This window comes from Ascaphus truei, chromosome 7 (genome assembly GCF_040206685.1).
Source record: "Ascaphus truei isolate aAscTru1 chromosome 7, aAscTru1.hap1, whole genome shotgun sequence".
NCBI classification, from domain to species: Eukaryota; Metazoa; Chordata; class Amphibia; order Anura; family Ascaphidae; genus Ascaphus; species Ascaphus truei.
Window position 1 is genome coordinate 24,280,078 of NC_134489.1, and position 23,561 is coordinate 24,303,638.

Here is a 23,561-nt window from a genome sequence, read left to right on the forward strand (position 1 = left end):
ATTCAAACCGAGCAGGACCTGAGTCCGCAATGTGAAAATCCAGTAGGCCTCTAATTAGAGGGGGAATAAACTCTATGCCACTGAATGTGAGACTTTTGACATCTCCCTTACTGCATTTAGAAACATGTTTTGGCACAGGATGATCCAAATCCTTTTTGTTAATAAGCCTCACATGTTCCATCATTCTCAACGTTAAACATCTGGTGGTGCGGCCCACATACTGTTTGCCGCACCCACAGGTGGGTAGATAACCTACAAAGGGAATCATACAGTTGATGAATTGTTGGATCCTATACATCTTTTCAGTGACCATAGATTGGAAAGTTTTGGTAGGTTTCGTTAAGGGCAGTAGTCGGCATGGATTTATGAAGGATAGATCATGCCAAACTAACCTTATTAGTTTCTTTGAGGAAGGAAGTTGGAATCTAGACCAGGGTAATGCAGTTGATGTGGCCTACTTAGATTTTGAAAAGGTTTTTGATACGGTTCCACACAAGGTTACTGTAAAATAAAGCAAATTGGATTCAGTAAAAATATGTACACCTGGATTGAAACTGGTTGATAAATGGAACTTTTTCATGTTGGGCTAAAGTCGTGAGAGGAGTACCTCAGGGATCGGTACTGGGACCCCAGCTTTTTAACTTGTTTATTAATTACCTTGAGGTTGGCATCGAGAGCAAAGTCTCCATCTTTGCTGATTATACTAAATTCTGTAAGGTAATAGAATCAGAGCAGGATGCAATTTCTCTCCAGAAGGAATTGGAGAGACTGGAAACTTGGGCAGGTAAATGGCAGATGAGATTTAATACAGATAAATGTAAGGTTATGCATTTGGGAAACAAGAATAAACAGGCAACTAACAAGTTAAATGGGGATAAATTGGGGGAATCCTTGACGGAGAAGGATTTAGGAGTGCTTGTAGACAGCAGGCTTAGCAATAGTGCCCAAAGTCATACAGTAGCTGCAAAGGCAAACAAGATCTTATCTTGCATTAAACGGGCAGTGGATGAAAGGGAAGTAACCATAATTATGCCCCTTTTCTAAAGTGTTGGTAAGACCACACCTTGAATATGGAGTACAATTTTGGGCACCACTCCTTAGAAAAGACATTATGGAACTTGAGAGATTGCAGAGAAGAGCCACAAAATGAATAAAGGGGATGGACAATCTAACTTATGAGGAGAGGCTAGCAAAATTAGATGTATTTACATTAGAAAAGAGGCGTCTAAGAGGGTTATGATAACTATATACAAATATATTCGGTGACAGTACAAGGAGCTTTCAAAAGAACTATTTATCCCAAGGGCAGTACAAAGGACACAGGGTCATCCCTTAAGGTTGGAGGAAAGGAGATTTCACCAGCAACAAAGGAAAAGGTTCTTTACAGTAAGGGCAGTTAAAATGTGAATTCATTAGCCATGGAGACTGTGATGGCAGATACAATAGCTTTGTTAAAAAAAAAGTTTGGACATCTTTTTAGAAAGGAAAGGTATACAGGGATATACCAAATAAGTAAACATGAGAAGGATGTTGATCCAGGGAATAATCCGATTGCCAATTCTTGGAGTCTGGAAGGAATTTATTTTGCCCCTTATGAGATATCATTGGATGATAGGACACTGGGGTTTTTTGTTTGCCTTCCTCTGGATCAATATACTGTAAGTACGGATATAGGATAAAGTATCTGTCATCTAAATTGAGCGTAGGTTGAACTTGATGGACATATGTCTTTTTTTTTCAACCTCATTAACTATGTAACTGCTCAGAACCCTAACACTGCAGCCGAGGAGCACAAAGCTCTCTGAACACCGTACAGAGGCCGTATACACCTCTCTGGAGGAATTCATTGTATGAAAGTTCCCCATAGGAGTGAACTCAGAGCCGTATTAAGAATTGTTGGGGTCCTGGGCTAAGTGTAAATTGGGGGCCCCACCCACAAAGGTCACATTTAGATGCACAGTTTTTTATTGGACAACATTCAGCATTTCTATTAACTCTGAAAATATTACTACAAACATTTTATTTATCTGCGAGTGTCTCTTTCTGGGGTTTTATTTGCAAAGTGACAAATAACATCACCAAATTCGATTTTATTAAGTATATCTGATTCGATTTGTCATCACGGAAAGAGCGTACAATCTCGGTTGGAAGTAGCAACTGCGAAGCTCGTTCTTAATACGTTTCAACTTGGAAAGAGATTTTACGCCTTCGCAGTTTGTGGCCGTCATGGGCGGGGAAATCCGTAAAGCAATTTCAATGTAAGGAAATGCTGACTCCAGTTTGTCACACTGCAATAGTTTTTTTTTTTTGTGCGCTATTTTCCAAATACATTTCCGACACAAATCAATTAAACTATCTATTCCATAAAAAATGGTAGAAACCTTTTCTTTGAATATATATATAATATATATATATATGTATATGTGTCTATATAAACACACCCAATAAAAAATGACAAGTTACGTTCAGTTAGAACTACAAATTTCCAATAACATTTTGGGCCATGGTATCTGCGGAGCCTCTGAAAGGTCGGGGCCCTTTTGAAGGCCCAGGACCCAGTTAGCCGATGCATTAAGATGGCACTGAGTGAACTGGATCCTTTTAGCTGGTTGTGATACTTTTAATTGGACCAATGTGAGTTCTTCAAAGTTCATACTGTTGGTTCTACATATGGAAGTTGTTTGTGTTGGAATTCATATCCTTTGTTTATGTTTTAGGATAGAAGGGAATCTGAAATTAGGGAGAGAAGTGCAAGCAGAGACAGGAAAGATGGGCAGCAGCTGAAAGAAGAGGAAAGAAAACCCTCCGAGAGGGAAGGAGAACGGAAGAGCGAGCGAGACAGACCGGTGGAGGCCGAGACCCTGCGCGAAGGAGAGAAAAATGACAAGGAAAGAAGCAGAGTGAAAGAGTCCCGGTCAGAACCGGAGAAAGACAGGAGCAGAGAGAAACGGAGAGAGCGGAGGAGCGAAGGGGGCCGCGGGAAGGAGAGGGAGAAGGACAGAACAAGAGACCGAGAGAATGGAAAGGAGAGAGACAGAAACCCGGAGAAGGAACGCAACCGAGAGCGGGATCTTGAACAGGAAAAGAAGAGAGAGCGTGGCAGGGAGGATGAGCACCGCAGAGACAGAGGAAGAGAGGAAGAGAAGCCCAGGGAACAGGAGAGAGCAGAGCGCAAGGTAAGAGACATTACCGGCTCATCTTTTAGGTTGCCTGATATACAGCCCTGACTTGCTCCATTGGTTTGGATTTGCATGCTTAACCTAATCGCAAATGGCAGATCTACCTACTAGCTTTAATTTCAGGTAACCTATAGCCTACCTCAACCCCTAACCTAGTCTCTCCTGGCATGTGAACTGACTTATCAGTCATGGATAAAGTCTAAGCCTTGTTTCAGCAGCTTTTGTTTATTTGCCTTTCTGTGCGAGAGAGGCGCTTTAACTCAAAAGGTGCCCTGACTCAGCTCACTGCGGTTATAAATTAACAAGCCTCTGATGTTACCTGTAATGCTTTGGCTGTCACGGGTTTGGAGCACATGGATACAAGTGTTAAGAGTCTTCACTTGTCAGCGTGGGATATGCAGTATAAGTCACCGGCATTGAATTCCCAAGAACCCTGACAGACGTCATCTGGGAAAGCAGGGAGACTGGGGTTTCGACTCCAGTCCTCAAGACCCCGCAACAGGTCAGGTTTTCAGGCTACCCCTGCTTCAGCACAGGTGGCTCAATCAGAGGCTCAGTCTTTGACTGAGCCTCTGAGCCACCTGCACTGAAACTGGAATATCCTGAAAACCTGACCTGGGGTTGAGCACCCCTGATGTGTGTATTGTAACCTGGAATGCAAAAGCTACGATAATGAACACGCTGTGCATTAATCTTGGCCCATGGAACTCGGTTTATAGAGCTCATTCGCTGCATTGCGTTTGCATATGTTGTCATTGCAGGTCTCTATAGCGGCAAACATACTGTATGTTTGTCTTGGATCATACCTAATCCCAATAAAAGTCTGTGGTTGACAGTTCTGCCACATTAGCTGCATGTAATCCTGAGATTGTGTTCTAGCCTGGTATCCGGTGCCTGTACAAATACAGAGCTGCTCGGAGCAGAATGCATTCGGATCTGAGTCGGAACACGAGGGCACAGAATCTTCCATTGTGAAGGAGTTGGGGCTGGCAGTGCGGTGGCATTTAGTGACAAACCTGTCGTCTTTTTGTCTTCGTAGCCCAAAGGATCAGAGGATTCTCTGTCTAAGAAAACCTCAGAAGCCTCTGTGAAAGAAAGCAAGTCAGCAGCAGATAAAGAGGTAAGTGGAAGAGCTGTCCCCGCTCCGGTTTCATGGCCACGACAGACTGTTATCGATGACTCCTTTTTAAATAGGAACTTTCTGCCTAAAAAGGACAGTCTAAACCAGTTCCACTGGAGAAAGTATGTAAAACATTCTTAAAGTTTCCATCCACAACAGTATTCTGCTCTCTGAAATGGGTCACGATGAATTGCTTCCCGGGGCTTACAGTACATTTGGTTTTAGCGGGGTTATTTGCAGGTAATTTGCAGGTTATTTGAGTGACGTTTGCTCCTTAAAATGCATGCTGATCTTTGAATTTTAGGTTGGGATGGAACATTAATTGCACAGGAATCCTTTCATGTTCATGCAAAGAAGGGTTTTATAACCGCGTTAGAATACCGGTACTGATAAACGGATCTCCAGATATGTCTCTCTGGTTCATTTGATTTTTACTTTTAGTCCAATTACTATTTTTTATGTTATTTTTGGTGGTCTTTGGTTTCTGCTTTTATTCATGACGCCCTCTGACACTGTAAGACCAGAGGTATCTGTCTCGCTAGTGCAGGGGCGGCCAACTCCCGTCCTCAAGGGCCACCAACACAGGTTTTCAGGATATCCCTGCTTCAGCACAGGTGGCTTGGTCATAAAAACGGAGCCACTTGTGCTGAAGCAGGGATATGTTGGGGGGGCCCTTGAGGACTGGACTTGGCCAGCCCTGCCTCTAGTGCTTAGTTTAAAACACAGCTATGTTTGTTTCCACTAGTTTTGTGTAGTACTGTAGTTCCAAAAGAGAGTACCCCAAAGGGGTTAAAACAAAGCCCCGTCTTATTGTTACCCCCTTGATCTCTTTATATTTTTTATATGCACCTACCTGTTTATACACTGGTTGAGCGAGAGGGTAGCGAGAGAGTTTCCTTGGTTCCAAAATAACATTAAAACATAGAAAACATGTTGGAAACTTTTGTGAAAATCCCTCCCTTTTATTTATATGATTTCCTTGTTTTGGAAGCTCACCAGCCCCACAAAGGCTGCTCGGCCGTCCGCCTCAAAGCTACGAGAGAGACGTCCAGTCCGACCAGGAGGGGAAGGTGAGGAGAGGCTGTACGGGGAAGGGGGGGGGGGAAAGGCTGAACAGCGAGGGGGGGGGGAGAGGATGCACAGCGGGGGGGGGGGGGAGAGGCTGCACAGCGAGGGGGGGAGAGGATGCACAGCGAGGGGGGGGGGAGAGGCTGCACAGTGAGTGAGGGCAGGAAGCTGGGTGCTCTGTTTAAAGGGACAAACTAGTAACATTATTCATTCTGTACCCAAGGTTCATTACAGTACAGTAGCCTGAATAGGCCACAGGCTGCTAGTGAGTATTTCTTGCTTACTTAGTTATACCTTCATCAGAGCTTTTGTCAGCAGTGCTTTGTGCTAACATTCATCTCTTTATAAATTGTATCAGGAAGGAAGGAGGTTCCCAAAAAAGCGACAGCTGCAGAGAGTGTTATAGAGGCAAAGGCAGCTAGTTTGTTAGATAGGAAAGCTCAGAAACCGCTTCCATTAAAGAAAACAGGTAAGCTAAAGTGGGCAGGATGAGCCTGGGTGTGACACGCAGAGCAGGTAAGCTCATGTGAGTATGCTGAGCCTGGGAGTGACACGCAGAGCAGGTAAGCTCATGTGAGTATGCTGAGCCTGGGAGTGACACGCAGAGCAGGTAAGCTCATGTGAGTATGCTGAGCCTGGGAGTGACACGCAGAGCAGGTAAGCTCATGTGAGTATGCTGAGCCTGGGAGTGACACGCAGAGCAGGTAAGCTCATGTGAGTATGCTGAGCCTGGGAGTGACACGCAGAGCAGGTAAGCTCATGTGAGTATGCTGTGCCTGGGAGTGACACGCAGAGCAGGTCTCATGTGAGTATGCTGTGCCTGGGAGTGACACGCAGAGCAGGTAAGCTCATGTGAGTAGGCTGTGCCTGGGAGTGACACGCAGAGCAGGTCTCATGTGAGCAGGCTGAGCCTGGGAGTGACACGCAGAGCAGGTAAGCTCATGTGAGTATGCTAAGCCTGGGAGTGACACGAAGAGCAGGTAAGCTCATGTGAGCAGGCTGAGCCTGGGAGTGACACGCAGAGCATATCTCATGTGAGCAGGCTGAGCCTGGGTGTGACACGCAGAGCAGGTAAGCTCATGTGAGCAGGCTGAGCCTGGGAGTGACACGCAGAGCAGGTAAGCTCATGTGAGTATGCTGAGCCTGGGAGTGACACGCAGAGCAGGTAAGCTCATGTGAGCAGGCTGAGCCTGGGTGTGACACGCAGAGCAGGTAAGCTCATGTGAGCAGGCTGAGCCTGGGAGTGACACGCAGAGCAGGTAAGCTCATGTGAGTATGCTGAGCCTGGGAGTGACACGCAGAGCAGGTAAGCTCATGTGAGTATGCTGAGCCTGGGAGTGACACGCAGAGCAGGTAAGCTCATGTGAGTATGCTGAGCCTGGGAGTGACACGCAGAGCAGGTAAGCTCATGTGAGCAGGCTGTGCCTGGGAGTGACATGCAGAGCAGGTAAGCTCATGTGAGTATGCTGAGCCTGGGAGTGACACGCAGAGCAGGTAAGCTCATGTGAGTATGCTGAGCCTGGGAGTGACACGCAGAGCAGGTAAGCTCATGTGAGTATGCTGAGCCTGGGAGTGACACGCAGAGCAGGTAAGCTCATGTGAGTATGCTGAGCCTGGGAGTGACACGCAGAGCAGGTAAGCTCATGTGAGTATGCTGTGCCTGGGAGTGACACGCAGAGCAGGTAAGCTCATGTGAGTAGGCTGTGCCTGGGAGTGACACGCAGAGCAGGTCTCATGTGAGCAGGCTGAGCCTTGGAGTGACACGCAGAGCAGGTAAGCTCATGTGAGTATGCTGAGCCTGGGAGTGACACGCAGAGCAGGTAAGCTCATGTGAGTATGCTGAGCCTGGGAGTGACACGCAGAGCAGGTAAGCTGAAGTGGGCAGGCTGAGCCTGGGAGTGACACACAGAGCAGGTAAGCTCATGTGCGTAGGCTGTGCCTGGGAGTGACACGCAGAGCAGGTAAGCTGAAGTGGGCAGGCTGAGCCTGGGAGTGACACACAGAGCAGGTAAGCTCATGTGAGTAGGCTGTGCCCAGCAGTTACACGTGTCACACAGCCTTCCCTGTGCCACAGCCATCCTGATGGTTTAATTGCTCCTCTCACCCCATGGCTCACAGAATGTAATAGGGTTTTATGTACATATCTGTGTTTTACTAAATTCACCCATAAAATGTAATCCTAATGAAGCTGTTTAACCCAGAAACATTGACTTGTAAATACAAGGACATGGTTGTCTCTTTTTGACATTGAGAAAATGTAATGTCTGCTAATTTAAATTAAAGGAGCAATTCATGCATTTGTAATTATTATTTTTTAACAAAGGTTTGAAGCAGGGGGCTCCGGAGCTGAACCCCATTAATTTCATCTCCGGGGGGGACCCACTGCTTCCCGATATACCTCCAACGTGGGTGCCGGAATATCGGCAAAGTTTAAAGCTCCAGCGTCACGCAGGCCAATAGGAAGCTGAACCTGATGATGTCACGGCTTCCTATTGGCCTGCGTGACGCTGGCACTTTAAACCTCAGCTAGCTCAGCTGGAGCGGCTGCCAGCTTCCCCTATGGGGGTAGGTATCTGGGAAAGCTGAAATGAATGGGGTATAGCGCTGGAGACCCCCTGCTTCAATCCCATGATAAAAAATGTGCAAAAATGAAAATTGCCCACGGATTGCCTCTTTAAGGGGTGAATAACTTGCATAACAATTCAAGATATTGAAATGTTTGTATTTATTTCTGTCTCTGACATTCCCTTCACCCGGGTGAGGCCGCTTATTAAACCAGTATACACTGATACCGAGAGAGAGAGGGAAAAGCAGGCAGAGAACAGCTAACTTCTAACGCACACACATCTCTTTGTAACTTGTTCACCTAAAGACTAGAATTTCTAAGGATAAATCAAGTGATATTTTCTTCATGTTGCAACATGCACAGTTACTCTGTCACAGGGAATATATAGATCCTCACGGAGATTTCCTTTCTGGTCTTGGTCTTTTCTGGTTAATGTTTTGGGACATGCACTGTGTAGGTAGGACCCTTCCCCTTTATTTAATTGTATACCCTCAGATAATCGATTTGCTACCAGAGGGGTGTGTAGTGCATTGCAGTCTCCTGTGGCAGTGCACATACATTTATGGAATGCCTGCTCTCTGATCCCTTTCCTTGCAGACACTGGTCGTGCTGCTTCACATGTAGCCAAACACCTCACCCAATTCAGTGTATCCCTGCTTCAGCACAGGTGGCTCAATCAGATCCTCAGTCTGCGATTGAGCCTCTGATTGAGCCACCTGTGCTGAAGCAGGGAAAGCCTGACGTGTTGGGGGAGGGGGGCTGGAGTTGAGCACTCCTGTTCTAGAACATTCACACATTGCTCAATAAACCCTCTTCTCGAAACCTAAGCCACCTCTATGAGCGAAGAGCTTGTAACCTAGGAATCCTGTTGTCTGGGCAGCCATGGAGATTAGAGGAACACAGACATGGCGAAAATATACATAACAGAAAAAAAAGGATCACATACCTTTTATAAGGGGTCAGCATGTTAGAGGCATCATCTGCAAGACCAAGCCACAGAAAAACAGCATCATAATGAAGAGTCGAACTCGGCTCAATATAATACATAATACATAATACAATGTAAACCAATATCAAATGGACAGACACACTTGGAAATGATTTATAGCCATTAACACCTAAACTGAGGTACCACATTATCGATCTGTGACATTCACTTCAGTTATGCTATCTGGGGGTGAGATGGGGGAGGGGCTACTTTGTAAGGCCTCATGGGCTCTAGTGGAGAGATGTTGGCATAAGTGAGTATTTAAGCTGATAGGAATGTAACTTCCTCTGAACCTTTTTACATGCTGCACTCCCAGAGTTATATCATATGCTGTGTCGCTTTGTTTGAGTCAGGAGAACGAGACAAAGCAGAAGTTTGGGAAGCGAGCTAGTGCCCCAAAGATAAGGAAGGGGGCATCGAGATTACTTCTGGGGAGCCGTGCAGGTTGTAACTGTGGGGAAACATCTTATTTGCCATATGACTACTTTTTCCTAGACCATGTGAGTGCACAAAATACGCTCGCTGTAGCATCATCTACACACCTTCTGTGACCTCTACGACCCCATTCCCCATACTGTGTTCCTCCAGCATGTAAAACCTTCCATCCGCCCTATCGTGTGTCCAGAGGAGGAATATCACAAGCACCTCCAGAGGAAAGACACATTTAGTAAATCAATCCTACATTCCATGAGAACAGATGACTGACGACTTTATTATAATGTCCCTGCGTAACAATCCCGGCCTTGTTCCTCCAAGTCCAGTTTGCAGTGCAATAAGTGGCCAGTATCAATAAATAGGAATGGATATGGTATATTTTGTACATTGTCAGGAATACAGGTCAGAAACCCTACAGTGTCAGATGTTGCACTAAGCAGAACTGTCTGTTGTGAGACTTCTCCCAGCTCCCTGTGCACCCCAAGTTTTAAGGAGTAAACACACTTGTGAACTGCTGTTAGATTTTGAAAAATCTACCCAGGTTTGAGTCATTTGTAACTCTCCCTGTACAGTCCTCGATGTGTCAGTTACTGCAGAACGGGAAATTCTCAGCCAGGAAAGGACAGCTAAAGTCACAGATGAGAAGACCGTTACATGTTCAGGAGAGAGAGCAGACAGAGAGATCCCAGCACAGAATATAGCTGTGATCACAGGTAGGACGTTGGCTAGTTAGGTCCTGGCTGTTACGCGAAGCTTCTTTAAAACATGAACTTCCTAAAGCTTTTATTGACTGCCCAGGCGGAGAACTCTAAGAGGAGGTTTTTTACAGAAGCAAACAAACCAGATAGTATGCTAGCAAACAAATTAAAGGACAAGGCCACAAATTATAATATCCAAGCCATCCGCCTACAGACTGGGGCATCCACGTCCAACCCCAAGGGGATAGTTGAGGAATTCAAGAAATTTTATGAAAACCTTTACAATGGAGAGAAAGTGGCACACAATCTGAACACAAAAAGAGCTCTGCGGGATTTCCTGGCGGGCTCCAACCTGCCGAGGATGGAGGTTGGGGAGCGAGAGTCTTTAGGGACGGAGTTTACCCTGGAAGAACTTACCCAGGTGATTAAAGAACTAAAGCCAGCAAAAGCTCCGGGCCCGGGTGGTTTCTCTAACCTTTATTATAAAAAAAATGTAAAAACCCTTGCCCCATACATGCTTAACATGTTCAATGAGGTGTTGGAGGGCTGACCGCTCCCGGACCAAATGCTCCAAGCGTCCATATCCCTCATATATAAATCAGGTAAAGACCCGCTTGACTGTAAGAGTTCTCGACCAATCTCCCTTATAAACACAGACATCAAAATATACGCCAAACTAATTGCCAACAGATTGAGTCATATCCTGCCTAGACTAATACACCCAGATCAAGTCTGCTTCATTAAAGATCGTCAAGCGGCAGACAATACCCGACGAATTATTGATCTGATAGAAATAGCCAATAATAAACAGATAAAAACTATGGTGTTGAGTCTAGATGCAGAAAAGGCGTTTGACAGGATTGACTGGGCATACCTAAGAGCTACGCTTGGAGCCTTTGGCTTTGGAGACAAACTGATAGGGGCAATACTGGCCCTCTATACCAACCCAACCGCTAGGGTGCAACACCAAGGCTTCCCATCCAATCTATTTACGATCAGGAGCGGTACGAGGCAGGGCTGCCCCCTCTCACCTCTACTTTTAGCTCTCTGTATGGAACCGCTGGCGGCCCAGATTCGTAAGAGCCCGGACATCACAGGAATAAACGTGAACAACCAATCCCATAAAGTGGCTCTATATGCCGACGATGTCTTTTTGACCATTTCTAAGCCATTGACCTCGCTCCCAAATCTCTTTGACTTGCTAGGGAAATTTAAAAGGATTTCGGGGTTCAAAATAAACCAGGCCAAATCAGAAGCATTGAACATTAACCTTCCGAAAAATCTGCAAAAAATTAATTTCAATTAATTTCAATTGGAAAAAATCAGCTATTAAGTACCTAGGAGTCAATATCACCAAAGACTATAAATCAATATATAAGGCAAATTATCCTAGATTATTCAAAGAATTAAAGGAAGACATGAGAAAATGGGCCAAATTTAAAATATCATGGATAGGGAAAATTTACAGCGTCAAAATGAAGGGTCTTGTACCTATTCCAGAGCCTCCCAGTGCCACTGGGATTGAAGGAAATACTCTCCCTTCAATCCGCGATCTCTAAGTTTATATGGGGAGGCAAAAAAGCGAGAGTAAAAAAACAAACCCTAATAAAACAAAAATTGGAGGGGGGACTAGCAGTACCTTGTTTGTTATCCTACTATAAGGCAGCACAATTATGTCATATTTCCCAATGGCAAACAAACCCAGAATTGAAAAGATGGGTGGCATTGGAGAAGGAGTGTTGCTCCCCATTGGAGTTAAACAACCTAATCTGGTCCGCAAAGAAAGTTGGATCCGAGCTGCTCTTCTCGATGACCAACTCACTCACGATCTGGAAGTCCACCAAACTGTTATGTAACCTAACTAGTAGGGGATCCCTAATGACCCCATTATGGGGAAACTCGGACTTCGCTCCGGGTCTGAATAGGGCGGACGCCTCGATTTGGCGAGCTAAAGGTATTCATAGACTTAGGGATCTGGAGGGCAATAAAAAAAATTAAACATTTGAACAAATTAAATCAGAAAAAGAGATCCCCCAATCAGAATTCTTTAGATACCTCCAGATCAGAGCATCTTATAACATAATTAAATCCTGTCCCCCATTGACAAACTTTGAAAAGCTCTGTCTGGTTGAGGCGGACACGAAGGGACTTACATCGCAGATGTATAAAGAAGTGATCGGTTCTAGTCCCACGGTCACAAAAAAGTTAAGATATATGTTGATGTGGGAAAAGGACCTGGGAGAGACACTGGAGGAGGAGTGGACGCAGATGGTTACAGCGGCCTCCAAGAGGTCATTGTGCACCACATTAAAGGAGAACGCATATAAAGTATTAATGAGATGGTACCACACCCCAGTTAGATTATCAGCATTTGTCCCAGGATACTCCCCATTGTGCCCTAAACAATGTGGAGACCCGGCCGACCTGTTACATATGCTGTGGTCTTGCCCCCCGGGTAACTCCCTTGTGGGAGCAAATTAGAGATTGGCTACAGAGGATCCTTAGCCTCACAATCCCACTAGACCCGTGGTTATTCCTGTTGAACAGGCAGACCCCGGGGATAGCTAAAACAGATATGAAACTGATTGCACATTTCGCATTGGCCACGAGGTGCGAGATCGCAGCATTATGGAAACAAAATGAAATCCCAGTAATCCCCAAAATTCGGAACAGAATTTGGCATACCTGCCAGATGGAGAAATTGACAAGTCTCCTAGACGATACTGGCAAAAATTACCTAAAAGTCTAGACACCGTGGCTAGACCAAACAGACATCCCAGGGGTGGACAGGTCCACAATTTGGCTCTAATAGTGGCATGTGCGTTCTGCTTTGATGTAGGAGGCGGAAGGAAGGGCTTGGGTTACAATGTAGTAAATCTAAGAGACCCGATTAGGAATACAGATGGTCGTATACAAGGTGAGATGAGGCGGTGACCTGAGGAAAAGAAGCACGCAGAAGAGGTGTCTCACCCCCCCTCCCCCCACCTCCTCTCTCCCTCCCCAACCCCCTCCCGCATAGGGAGTGTTATCATGTATTATTTCACTAGAAAATGGGAGTTGCACAGTGTTCAATGTTGAAAATCATTACAAATATTGTATGTACACATGTATTGGAACACTGTGAAAACTAATAAAAAATTTAAGTTATAAAAAAAAAAAAAAAAAAAACATGAACTTCCAAGGGAGTGGATCAGGCACAGTGTCATTGCACACTTGGATATTAGCCTTGGGAGGAAAACCACCACAGCTTCAAAATCTTAATGGGTTTGGAGGGCTGAACAATAGTGAATGGAGTGTAATGAAGTGTAGCGCACAATTGAACTCTTTAACTGCCAGCGGGTGCTCGAGTGCGTTGCCCTGCCTGTTTTGCATTGCTCTGCAGTGCGTTGCAAGATCTATGGCAATGAAGAAGTTAAATGCCTGTGCACCTGTCCCTACAGCTCAGGGCTTCGTTACGAGATGCCTTGTGTAATATGTGAGCAGTGGGCGTGCTGTTGGGTGTATGCAACATTGGGTAGTATACAGGCTCATGTCTGCCACACACTGTCGGTTTGGGGCTGTCATGACCGCTCTTCTCTCTTTTTGCAGGGGATTCTGCCAGTGATGGAGGTAAGAAACCTGCAGGGTTCCGAGCTTCCCGTCGCCCCATAGAACCGTAGTACCCATTTACAGAAGCTTAGAACCTTTAATTGAAAAGTGTGAATAAATTGAGTGAAAAATGCAAGGTTTACATTTCAATTGGTATTTTATGCTTGCACCGCCTTAAAATCACAAAGCGCTTTATTTAGCACGGTATAATATCATACCGAATGAATGTTCTGTACACTAGGGGACGTGTGAGATTAGGAGAATCTCACCGCTGGGTAGAAATTATGATTTCTAATTTAATCCTGAAAACCGTGAGAACTGGTTAGGAGTTGGAAAAAGTGTTTCCAAACTATTTGTGGAGTGATGCTTGTGTTTAACATTGTGTGTGTGTGTGAGTCATGTAATCTTGGTAGCATTGTCACACAGTGTAACAATTCTCTCTTTTTAGAAGGAGAAGCTGCAAAACCTTTAATATCTGAAAATGGAGAAATATCGGACGAGTTTCCACCTCACGTCACACAACGGTAATATCCAAGTGTCTCATCCTCCTAATATCTCCGCCTGACCATGATACATATTAAACTTTGTAAAACATACAGGACACCTACAAGCTCATATTAAACCCCCAAAATAACCACAACATATATATAAGCATATAAGTGTCACAGAGGAGTGCTACATATTAAACTTTCACTGCAACATCATTTATTTCGGCCCTTAGTGGAACTTCAACAGCTTCGGTGATTTTGTTAAAAAATAAAATGTTATGTTATTTTTATGTCTAAGAGTAGCTCTGTATTTCACTACATAAGTGATACTTTTCTAGGTATGAAGAACCACCATGTTGGTTCATCAGAAATGAATACCTTGCAGCACACCCGCATCTCTCCAATCTTACACACATACTAGAACTGACCATTTCACACATTCAGATTTAAAGCAGCTCATTTTCATTCTGATGTCTCCTTCAGAATTCATCACTTCGTGATTAGAGATATGAGAAACATTAATAGAGATTCGCCAATATGACAAACATTGGTGAAATTGTCTGCACCGATGCCTGAAAAGTCATGTTTGTGTCATTGTTTTTTAATAAGGGGGCTGGGGCTGTAATTTAAACTGTGTCCCCTTCATGCAGTACGTAGGTTTGCCAGGTGGCTTCTCCAAAAATACTGGACACAATGGTGAAAGGTGTGACGTGTTCGAGAGAGACACACACCTCTCCCTCTCACCGGTCCATGCTGTTTCCTCCTCCCTTTGGACCCACCCCCAGTTTCCTGACACCACCTCCTGATTGGCTACATTACCCAATCAGGATGGAAGCTGCTCAGCCCCCCTAGCAACAGTCCTGCTCAGGGAAATCCCGCGGCCCCCCAAGCCAGTGAGGTGACTATGTTCAGAGAAGTAATACAGGACACATTCATGTTCAGTATTAAGACTAATTTTTTACTTGATAGTGTCTAAATACAGGACAGTCCGGATCAATACTGGACACCTACCAACCCTAAGTCAGCACGTCTCTGTTCTTAATGACCTGCTTGTTATTGGCGAAGCCTAGAAACTGTAAGATTCCCCCGAGCGCATGTGCTTTTTGCATCTGTTTTTGTGGCAGTATATTAAGTGAAAGGTCTGATCTGATTCTAGTAAATGCTGCTGTTGTGAGGGCCATAAGTGAGCAGTGCTGATGCTTAGTGTGTGAGTATCTCATGCGCTCGCTGCTCTCATCCCCTGCTAAAACGCGTTGCTCCATGTGTTGCAGGCGGATACCTCGTCCTGGCAGCGCACGGCCGGCCCCACCTCGTGTGAAGCGTCAGGGAAGCTCTGAAGCTCCACTACCGGAAAGGTGAGGAGGGTACCCCAAAACTTGCAGCCAATCACATCCACATGCCCTCAATTCTGGGAAGCTTGAGTCATAGTGTCTCCATGACGTAAGTGTCATGGGGATTAATAGCTGCTGTTATCTAGAATTGGGCACAGAAGAGCGACCTGTGGGAAGAAAACAGCAGTGGGGTGAGGGAAGGCGCTCTGATCTCCAGGGCTACTAGAGGAGAGCGAATTCACTGCTGCTACAACAGCACTTGGGGACAGAATAAGGTGTCTAGTGACCGCTCCATCCTGTCTCTGTGCCTCTCCTGTCCCAGGTTCAGCAGCGGGAAAGCTGTCTCTAGTGTGATTGTGGACAAGCAGAAGGAAGAGGATGATGACGACGATGAGTTTGTGGTGGTGGACGCTCCCCCTCGGTTGCCGGAAATGCCAAAAATGGAGATGGTAAACTGTGCCGGCAGCACAGTGCTGTGTATCACTTTTTAACCATGACCTAAGTCCCATTGAATCTGTGCTTCCCACCACAGGACGACATGAACTGAAAAGGCCCATCAGGTCTGCCCCTCCCACTTCAGTGACATGGATTACACACACAAGGGACCTGAGCCTGTCCCTCCCACTTCAGTGACATGGATTACACACACAAGGGACCTGAGCCTGTCCCTCCCACTTCAGTGACATGGATTACACACACAAGGGACCTGAGCCTGTCCCTCCCACTTCAGTGACATAGATTACGCACACAAGGGACCTGAGCCTGTCCCTCCCACTTCAGTGACATGGATTACGCACACAAGGGACCTGAGCCTGTCCCTCCCACTTCAGTGACATGGATTACGCACACACGGGACCTGAGCCTGTCCCTCCCACTTCAGGGTGATACAGTGACACAGAAGATGTTTCCTTCTTGCTCTGTCACACAGTGACCCCAGGGCCCGCGTTGTCTATTCCTCCCACTACAGGGTGACAGAGGGACCTATGACCTCCCCATGCAGAGTGACACACAATGTACTAGTTTTCTCCTCTCTTCACAGGACCGGGAGCTGGATCTGGCTGGGGATGAGAAGCACGGTAAGATACATCTGTGGGATAAAGGGTGGATTCCTCTGATGTTCGTGCAGTGTCCTGCTCTCCGTTCTCCATCTCAGAGCAACCGCTCTCTCCGTTAAGAGCAAGTCCCTCTCTGCATAGCATGGACATGCCAATATAAAACCCCACATGTTACCCCAGCCACCCCGCAGTTCTCCTTACCACGAGTGGGTTAATGGTGGTGATATTCTTTTAGCTGGGATCTGTCTTAAAGAGGTGTGGGTCTCTGTGACAGGACTGAGGAGCATGTTAGGGGTAGGAGTCATCCTGTGCTGGTTGTACATGTGTTGTGATATCAGACAGAGCCCCCTGTTAGGCTTCTCCCAGCCTCTGTGCCCCAGCACTTTATCCTCTGTCTCACTCATTCCTTCCTGCTCTTCACAGGCGGCCTTGTAAAGAAAATCTTAGAGACCAAAAAGGATTACGAGACCCAACTGGTCGCTGTCAGTAAGGTAAGAGATGTGTATGCTGTCACCCAACTGACCTGACATTCCTGCTCCAGCACATCGGAATCATGCAAGCTTTGTGTGAGCTGCGTGTGTGTTTGGGTGCACTAGGGCTAGGCTGTGTGCGGCGGGCGCGCAGAAATGTTCATGCGTGTGCAAACGTGTGCGTGTTTGCGTAAGCCCAGGAAGTGGACTTCCAGCAAAAGAACGGGGTGTTGGATTAGATTGCTGGAAGTGTGTCCTCAGAATGAGGAATGTAGAGATTTATGTGAAAGGACCTGGTCAACAAAATATCAGGCGGGGCAGATGCAACACACACACAAGCGCACACATCACACATACACAACTCTGCACATACGGATCATTCACAGTTCGCGTGCTTCTGTGGCCGAGGTTGTGCCTGTTCTGGAGGAGAGATTTCATGGGTGCAGAGCGGTGTGTGTGTGTGTGTGTGTGTGTGTGTGTGTGTGTGTGTGTGTGTGTGTGTGTGTGTGTGTGTGTGTGTGTGTGTGTGTGTGTGTGTGTGTGTTGGGAGCGGTGTGTTGGGAGCGGTGTGTGTGTGTGTGTGTGTGTGTGTGTGTGTGTGTTGGGAGCGGTGTGTGTGTGTGTGTGTGTTGGGAGCGGTGTGCTCCGCCGCGCAGGGTGCAGAGCTGTGTGTGTTGGGAGCAGTGTACAGAGCTTTGCTTTGGGAAGCTGTATGTGGTGAGGAATGGCTGTGCACTTCTTCACATACTTGGCTAGAGGGCGCTGTGCACCAGAAATCACAGAATCCTCCAACACCTGCAGTGTCAAATCCAAATCATTTCTTTAATAACAGATCCCAGCCCTGGCAGCTCTGCAGGCTTTTAGCTGGCAGAGGGGAAATAATAGTTTTAATACGTTAACAGGAACACAGCAGACCCTAGTGGCCACTGTTCTTCTGAGCTTGTGCTGTGAGCAGACACCCCCCTGATACTGCAGCACAGGCTTTACAGCTGTAATCTTTGGGGCACATAACTCAAATCCAGCAGTGCCAGCTCCTCACTCTCTTAAAATGCGTCTGTACCGTACAGCAGCTGCACAAAGCATGAACTTAACTACATGATCCTTTCAGGAGTCAGCCTTGTTATATGTGTGATGTCACATCTGACACTGGATCATCAGAGAGGCTGCAGTGTATTGCGATTCCTCAACCATTTTCTGTATTCTTCTTTTTGTGTAACAACACAAACCTCCACCCTACTTGGTACTGCCCGGAAAAGCTCCAGATGAAAATGAAGGAGACAGGTTTGTTTCAGAAGAGGCAGAAGCTCCCTCAGGATCAAAATGAATTGAAATAATGACTGTAAAAAGCATGATAAACCTGTACAAGGGTTTCGGATGCACCTTAACGAGCGCTGCGCTGAGCTGCACAAAGCATATCCGGACTAGGCCCTCCCCAAAAGCAAACACTGCTCCTGCGTGCTGGCGTCAGGAGGCTGACGGGTTTCTGTCCCCTGACTCAGGAGAAGCCGCTGCTGTCCGAAACCGGGAGGAGGAAGGAGAAGGAGCTGGTGGTGAAGGAGATTGAGAGATTGCGCGGCTCCACCCAGACGCTGTGCCGCAGCGCTCTGCCGCTGGGCAAGATCATGGACTACATCCAGGAGGACATGGACGCCATGCAGAACGAGCTGCAGACATGGAGAAGCGAGAACCGTCAGCACGCGGAGGTGCTACTCCGAGAGCAGAGGTGAGCGCAGCATCCCCGTGTGTGTGTGTGTGTGTATCTAGAGAGGGAGTGTCTGCGACTGCAGAGAGGACAAAACGGAGAGCTGACCTGGGGCAGGGGTTGTGTGTGTGTGTGTCTCTCACACAACGGGACGTCACAATGACACAGGAGAGACTTGGCACAGAAAGCATTTCCCCTCAACATTCCGGTAGGCGTATTGGTCCTGGAGACGTAGATTATTTGTAAGTTGGGATACCTTCACATGGGTGCCTAGGCTCTATAGGAAGACACAGTGACACAGAAGACACCTGTCTTATCAAGTCTGTCCTCACCACAGGGTAACTACATGACAGGACAAGAATCTTTCTTACCTAAACAAATGTGCTGATTTTATAGTATCCCCTGAATGGTGACCACCATCCCTTGTTACCTTATGCAGAATTTCAGCCTGTTTAGTCAGCAGAGAACTGCTCAGAACCGAGACTGTACACTCCCTCCTTAATTGTGTACCCTAAAAGTAATTCAACACACCTCATTGTCTCCATAGAGCACATCCCACAGCCAGTAAGTTGACGGTGAACACTTTAGAACAGGGGTGGCCAACTCCAGTCTTCAAGACCACCCCCACAACAGGTCAGGTTTTCAGGATATCCCTGCATCAGCACAGGTGGCTCAGACTTGGCTCAGTCCTGTTCTGAAGCAGAGAGAGCCTGAAAACCTGATCTGTTGGTGGCCCTTGAGGACTGGAGTTAGCCAGCCCTGACTTGGAAAACACTGGTGCTTCTCAGACATGTTGTGAGACGCTATTCATTTCATCCATTGATCCTCCTCCCCAGTGTTACCGACACCGCCGTGGTGCCCCTGAAGGCAGAGCTAGCTGAGCTGGAGCAATTGATCAAGGAGCAGCAGGACAAGATCTGCACGGTGAAGGGAAATATCCTGCGCAACGAAGACAAGATCCAGAAGATGGTACAGAGCATCAACGTGACGTCCAGAGCGTGAGGCGCAGAGCATGGGCAGTGAGAAGTGCTCGGACATTCCTCACCCTCCTCCCCTCCTCGCATACCTATTCATATAAAAGCTATTTATTAAACTGGTATGAAGGGTGTTTGTTCCTGCTGCACATTCCTACGTCTCAGCCCTTCCAGGCCTGGGAAGTCTCACTCTCCGCGAGTCCCACTCATTGAGAGCCCATCTCACCCACGCTCCGGAAGGCTTCACTGATTTGAAGTCGGCACATTCCCATTAACATGTCCTTATTGTAATTGTGCAGATCCCCCAAATCTGATTGGTTTGTGCCATTGATAGTGACGTCTTCTACCTTCCTTGGATATGAAAGGTTGTTTGACCAGAGCCACTCACTAAGCTTCCTGTGATCAGGACGAAGGACTAAAGAAGCTGTGACCCCTCTGTCTGTCCCCACGTTTAAAGATGACAGCCCCCGCTGTTGTAGAAGGAAGAGATATTGTTGTACAGAAGTCAGGCTCAGCGTGCTCTCTGTGCTCCCATACAGGATAAGAACAGCAGCCCTGTTACCTCGCTGTTTCCCTGCACTGCAAGCTCGCTGCAAACAGATACAAACCCAGCACTTTGTAAATGAAAGCCATCATTTCTAACTCTTTCCTGTATATTTTTACTCCCAGTGAAGCCCCTAGTGCAATGTGCCGCAGACCCCTCTGGCAGCGAAGTTATCGCCTCTGTTAGAAGTGGGTTATTTATCACAGGTTCCCAACTGCAATACAAATCTGCTCCATATTTTGCAAAGAAACCAGATCGTGTAACTTTCCCTTGGGAGGTTTTCATTGGATAGATCTGGTGCTTGTGTTGTTTGTCCGTCTCCCAGTGATTGGGCGTGCTCAGGCTGTCCCCACGCGCTGCTTGCTCTATTGACACGTTTGTTGGCCATGTAGGTACATGTACACTCTCCCATTATCCCTAATTTACACACAGCCTCCTCCTCTGCAGTATTCACTTTCTTTCCTATAGGTGATACAATCGCAGCCCTCATACTGCGCAGGACAACACCCACAAAGAGAGTGTATGGACTGCAATTCTTTTGAAATATGTTGTTGTGTACAAATTATTTATATTCATAATATATATATATATAGCACATGATTGTATTGTTTTATTTTCTATAAAATCAATCCAAAGGAAATCACCTTTTTGTATATTTACAGACATCTGTATACATTTGTGTGTGGGTGTGTCTTGTTAAATCTTCTCACAAGCACTAGTAGTAGGGCTAGGTGAGTTCAATGGTTGAAGTTTATCCTCAAACTTAATTGAAAGTGTTCATATTGTATTACACGATATACACATCTCTTCTCTTTTATGCTGAATATCTGAGCTGTAAACTTGCTTTATGAAGGACGAGGCCGTTTCTATTGGGTCTTTAGAGCAGCGGTTTTTATGTTGAGCTAAAATGTTATATTTCCCATTAAGCACTGGTATAACAAGTGACTTGATCAAATCATTTGTGATACTTTGGTCAATTTTTATTACACTTTGTTTTGCACGATCCCTATATATTAAGGTATAGATTCTGTCAAGTTGTTTACTGAGGGATCTGATAAATAATAGATTGACCTATTCTAGTATTGTATATGTGTATAAAACGGAAATAGCCATGTTAGTCCAGTTGCGATAGTGCAGAATAAATGAGTTCTTCAGTATTATTAGTATTATAGTATTATAACTATCATGTTTTAAGGTGATTAGAAGGACGACCTATTTTTGCTTGTTTCAATCCCCATATTAACCTTTAGGCTGAGTCCCCGGTGGTGACTTCCGGCGGTGCGCGCCGCACACCAGACACTAACCTCAATCAGGCAAGCCCCAGTGTGTTCTCGCGTGTTGACTCACAAAGTGCGGTGGTGCGTCAGCCAGCTGAAGAGACAAGAATTTAGTCTTCCTATGCGGTCACGTGGAACCAATGGCGGCAAGGGGAGGGGGGGGAGAGAGAGACAATTGTATCAAAAAAGACCCAGAGTGTTTGTATCTGCTGCTAGCTGCAGCTTTTACATTCAGGTCTGGGGCTTAGGTCAGGTTTCCCAGGTAAATCAACACAGGGTATACTTTCCAGACATCTTTATTGTAGTATATTAAAGATCCCACACGTGCAGCTCTTCTCCGTCTATACTGATCAAGCTTTCCCCCGTCTCCTGTGGTGCTTCTTTTTGTAGGTCCTCTTAAATTGTGTTTTACTTATAATAACACTTTCCATCTCTGCCCTGCTCACTGCATTGCTGCATTTTTATCCCTAAGAAAACGATCTCTCTTGCTGCCAGAGCTGGCCCTAAAAGGGGTTAAATGATGAAATGGCTGTTAACATTAGTGGATAATGTGTTGCATGGCTACAGTTTGTGCTTCCAATGTATTGCGACATTCCCATGTTTTGCAAAGGGGGATTTGGCTGTCTAGCTGAGAGAGGTCCGGTACCAGAGTGGGAATGGGGGGACCTCACCTTAGTGCAGCCCCTGCAGGGAGACTTGCTTGTTTATCCATTCCAAGCTGAAGCTCTGAAAACAGAGAGATGCCCCACCTCCCACCTACCACCTCCCACCGCTCCCTGCAGACCGCAGATCGCGGCTTGAAGCTGCGCATGCGCCGCCAGTCGCACGTGCAGCAGCTAACACTGGAGCCGTAGCCTTTGGCTGAGATTATACCAAGTGCTGTAAATTGGCAGCGCTATCCTATGATGTCACCCTGCGCTGCCGCCAAGCAGCATCTTGATTATACCGGGGAGACAGGACAGAGGAGGCGTGGCCTCCCTCCTCAGTTTCCATTACTGGTGTCCCTGTTCTATTCCGACTCCTATCTTATTCCTATGAGGTGATTTAGTGTTGGAGTATCGTTTGGGTCAGCCATGAGTCCCAAGTCCTGTAGAGAGAGGCAGTGGACCTTTTCAAAAAGGCTGACAATTTCTCCATTTCCATCACCTCTTGTATCCTTTTTTTTTTACTGTTTGTTTAGATGGGGGAGACACTTTCTTCCAGGAGGCAGCCACCGCACATCTAGCTGCTGTGAGAATGAAGGAGACTAATTTTCCTGTTGGTCGGTCCAATGTCTCTAAGGGCTTGGCCAACAGGTAGGTCAGCGGGTCAATGGGTATTATGAGGTCTGTGACCTCTTTTATTAAGTTTTGTATGGTTTCCCAGTATTTCTGAATTTCTGGACATGTCCACCAGATATGGGCCATGTCCCCCTTTTGACTGCAGCCTCTCCAACATAGATCGGAAGCCAGGGGGTAGATTTGATTTATTCTAACTGGGGTAAGATACCAGCGAAACAGTATTTTGTATATATTTTCTTTGATTGTGGTACATATGGAAGTTCCTGAGGCTGTTTCCCAAATACTTTCCCAATCCTTTCGGTCTATAACTATATTCAACTCTGCTGCCCAATGTAGCATGTAGTCGTGGGTGGGGGCTTCTATTGCCCTCTCCAGTTCTGCATAAATTTGTGTTATAAGACCTTTCTGGTGGGCTGTTTCTCTACAGAGCCGCTCGAAACCAGTGAGAGGGGGAAATTCCAACGTTGGGGATAGTGTTTGAATAAAGTGTCGAATTTGTAGGTACTTGAAGACGTTCAACCCATCTATTTCATATTTGGTTTGCATGCTTTGGAAACTCAGGAACTGCCCAAAACTCAGGAGGTCGGCAACCTCTAATGTTTTTTGTTTTAAATTGATCGAATTGTCTGGGCTCACAGCCAGGTGGGAATTTTGGATTTTTATGAATTGGTGTCAGTTGAGAATGAGGTACTGTAAGCTTGAATTTGAATTTGCATTTCGTACAGGTCTCCCATGTGTGTCTCATCGGACCTAGTTTGAATTTACTTTTCTGCATGTCTTCCCTGCTCAGGGACCAAA

At 46.2% G+C, this 23,561-nt stretch overlaps 1 protein-coding gene across 6 annotated transcripts in view; it reads left to right on the forward strand.

Annotated features, from left to right (window-relative positions):
• Positions 1-19,781, forward strand: part of TRAF3IP1 (TRAF3 interacting protein 1) — a 30,586-nt gene extending 10,805 nt beyond the window's left edge. Inside the window, exons 5-18 of one of the 6 annotated variants that reach the window (XM_075607368.1) lie at positions 2,718-3,176; positions 4,219-4,299; positions 5,291-5,369; positions 5,591-5,632; positions 5,726-5,836; positions 9,929-10,069; positions 13,643-13,663; positions 14,091-14,166; positions 15,402-15,485; positions 15,784-15,910; positions 16,501-16,537; positions 16,940-17,007; positions 18,486-18,709; positions 19,525-19,781. In XM_075607368.1, the coding sequence (XP_075463483.1) occupies positions 2,718-3,176; positions 4,219-4,299; positions 5,291-5,369; positions 5,591-5,632; positions 5,726-5,836; positions 9,929-10,069; positions 13,643-13,663; positions 14,091-14,166; positions 15,402-15,485; positions 15,784-15,910; positions 16,501-16,537; positions 16,940-17,007; positions 18,486-18,709; positions 19,525-19,690 (1,716 nt within the window). In that variant the 3' untranslated portion in view covers positions 19,691-19,781. The remainder of the gene's footprint in view (positions 1-2,717; positions 3,177-4,218; positions 4,300-5,290; positions 5,370-5,590; positions 5,633-5,725; positions 5,837-9,928; positions 10,070-13,642; positions 13,664-14,090; positions 14,167-15,401; positions 15,486-15,783; positions 15,911-16,500; positions 16,538-16,939; positions 17,008-18,485; positions 18,710-19,524) is intronic. The other 5 variants (XM_075607370.1, XM_075607369.1, XM_075607373.1 and 2 more) reach the window with 5 other exon arrangements.
• Positions 19,782-23,561: the final 3,780 nt, after the last annotated feature.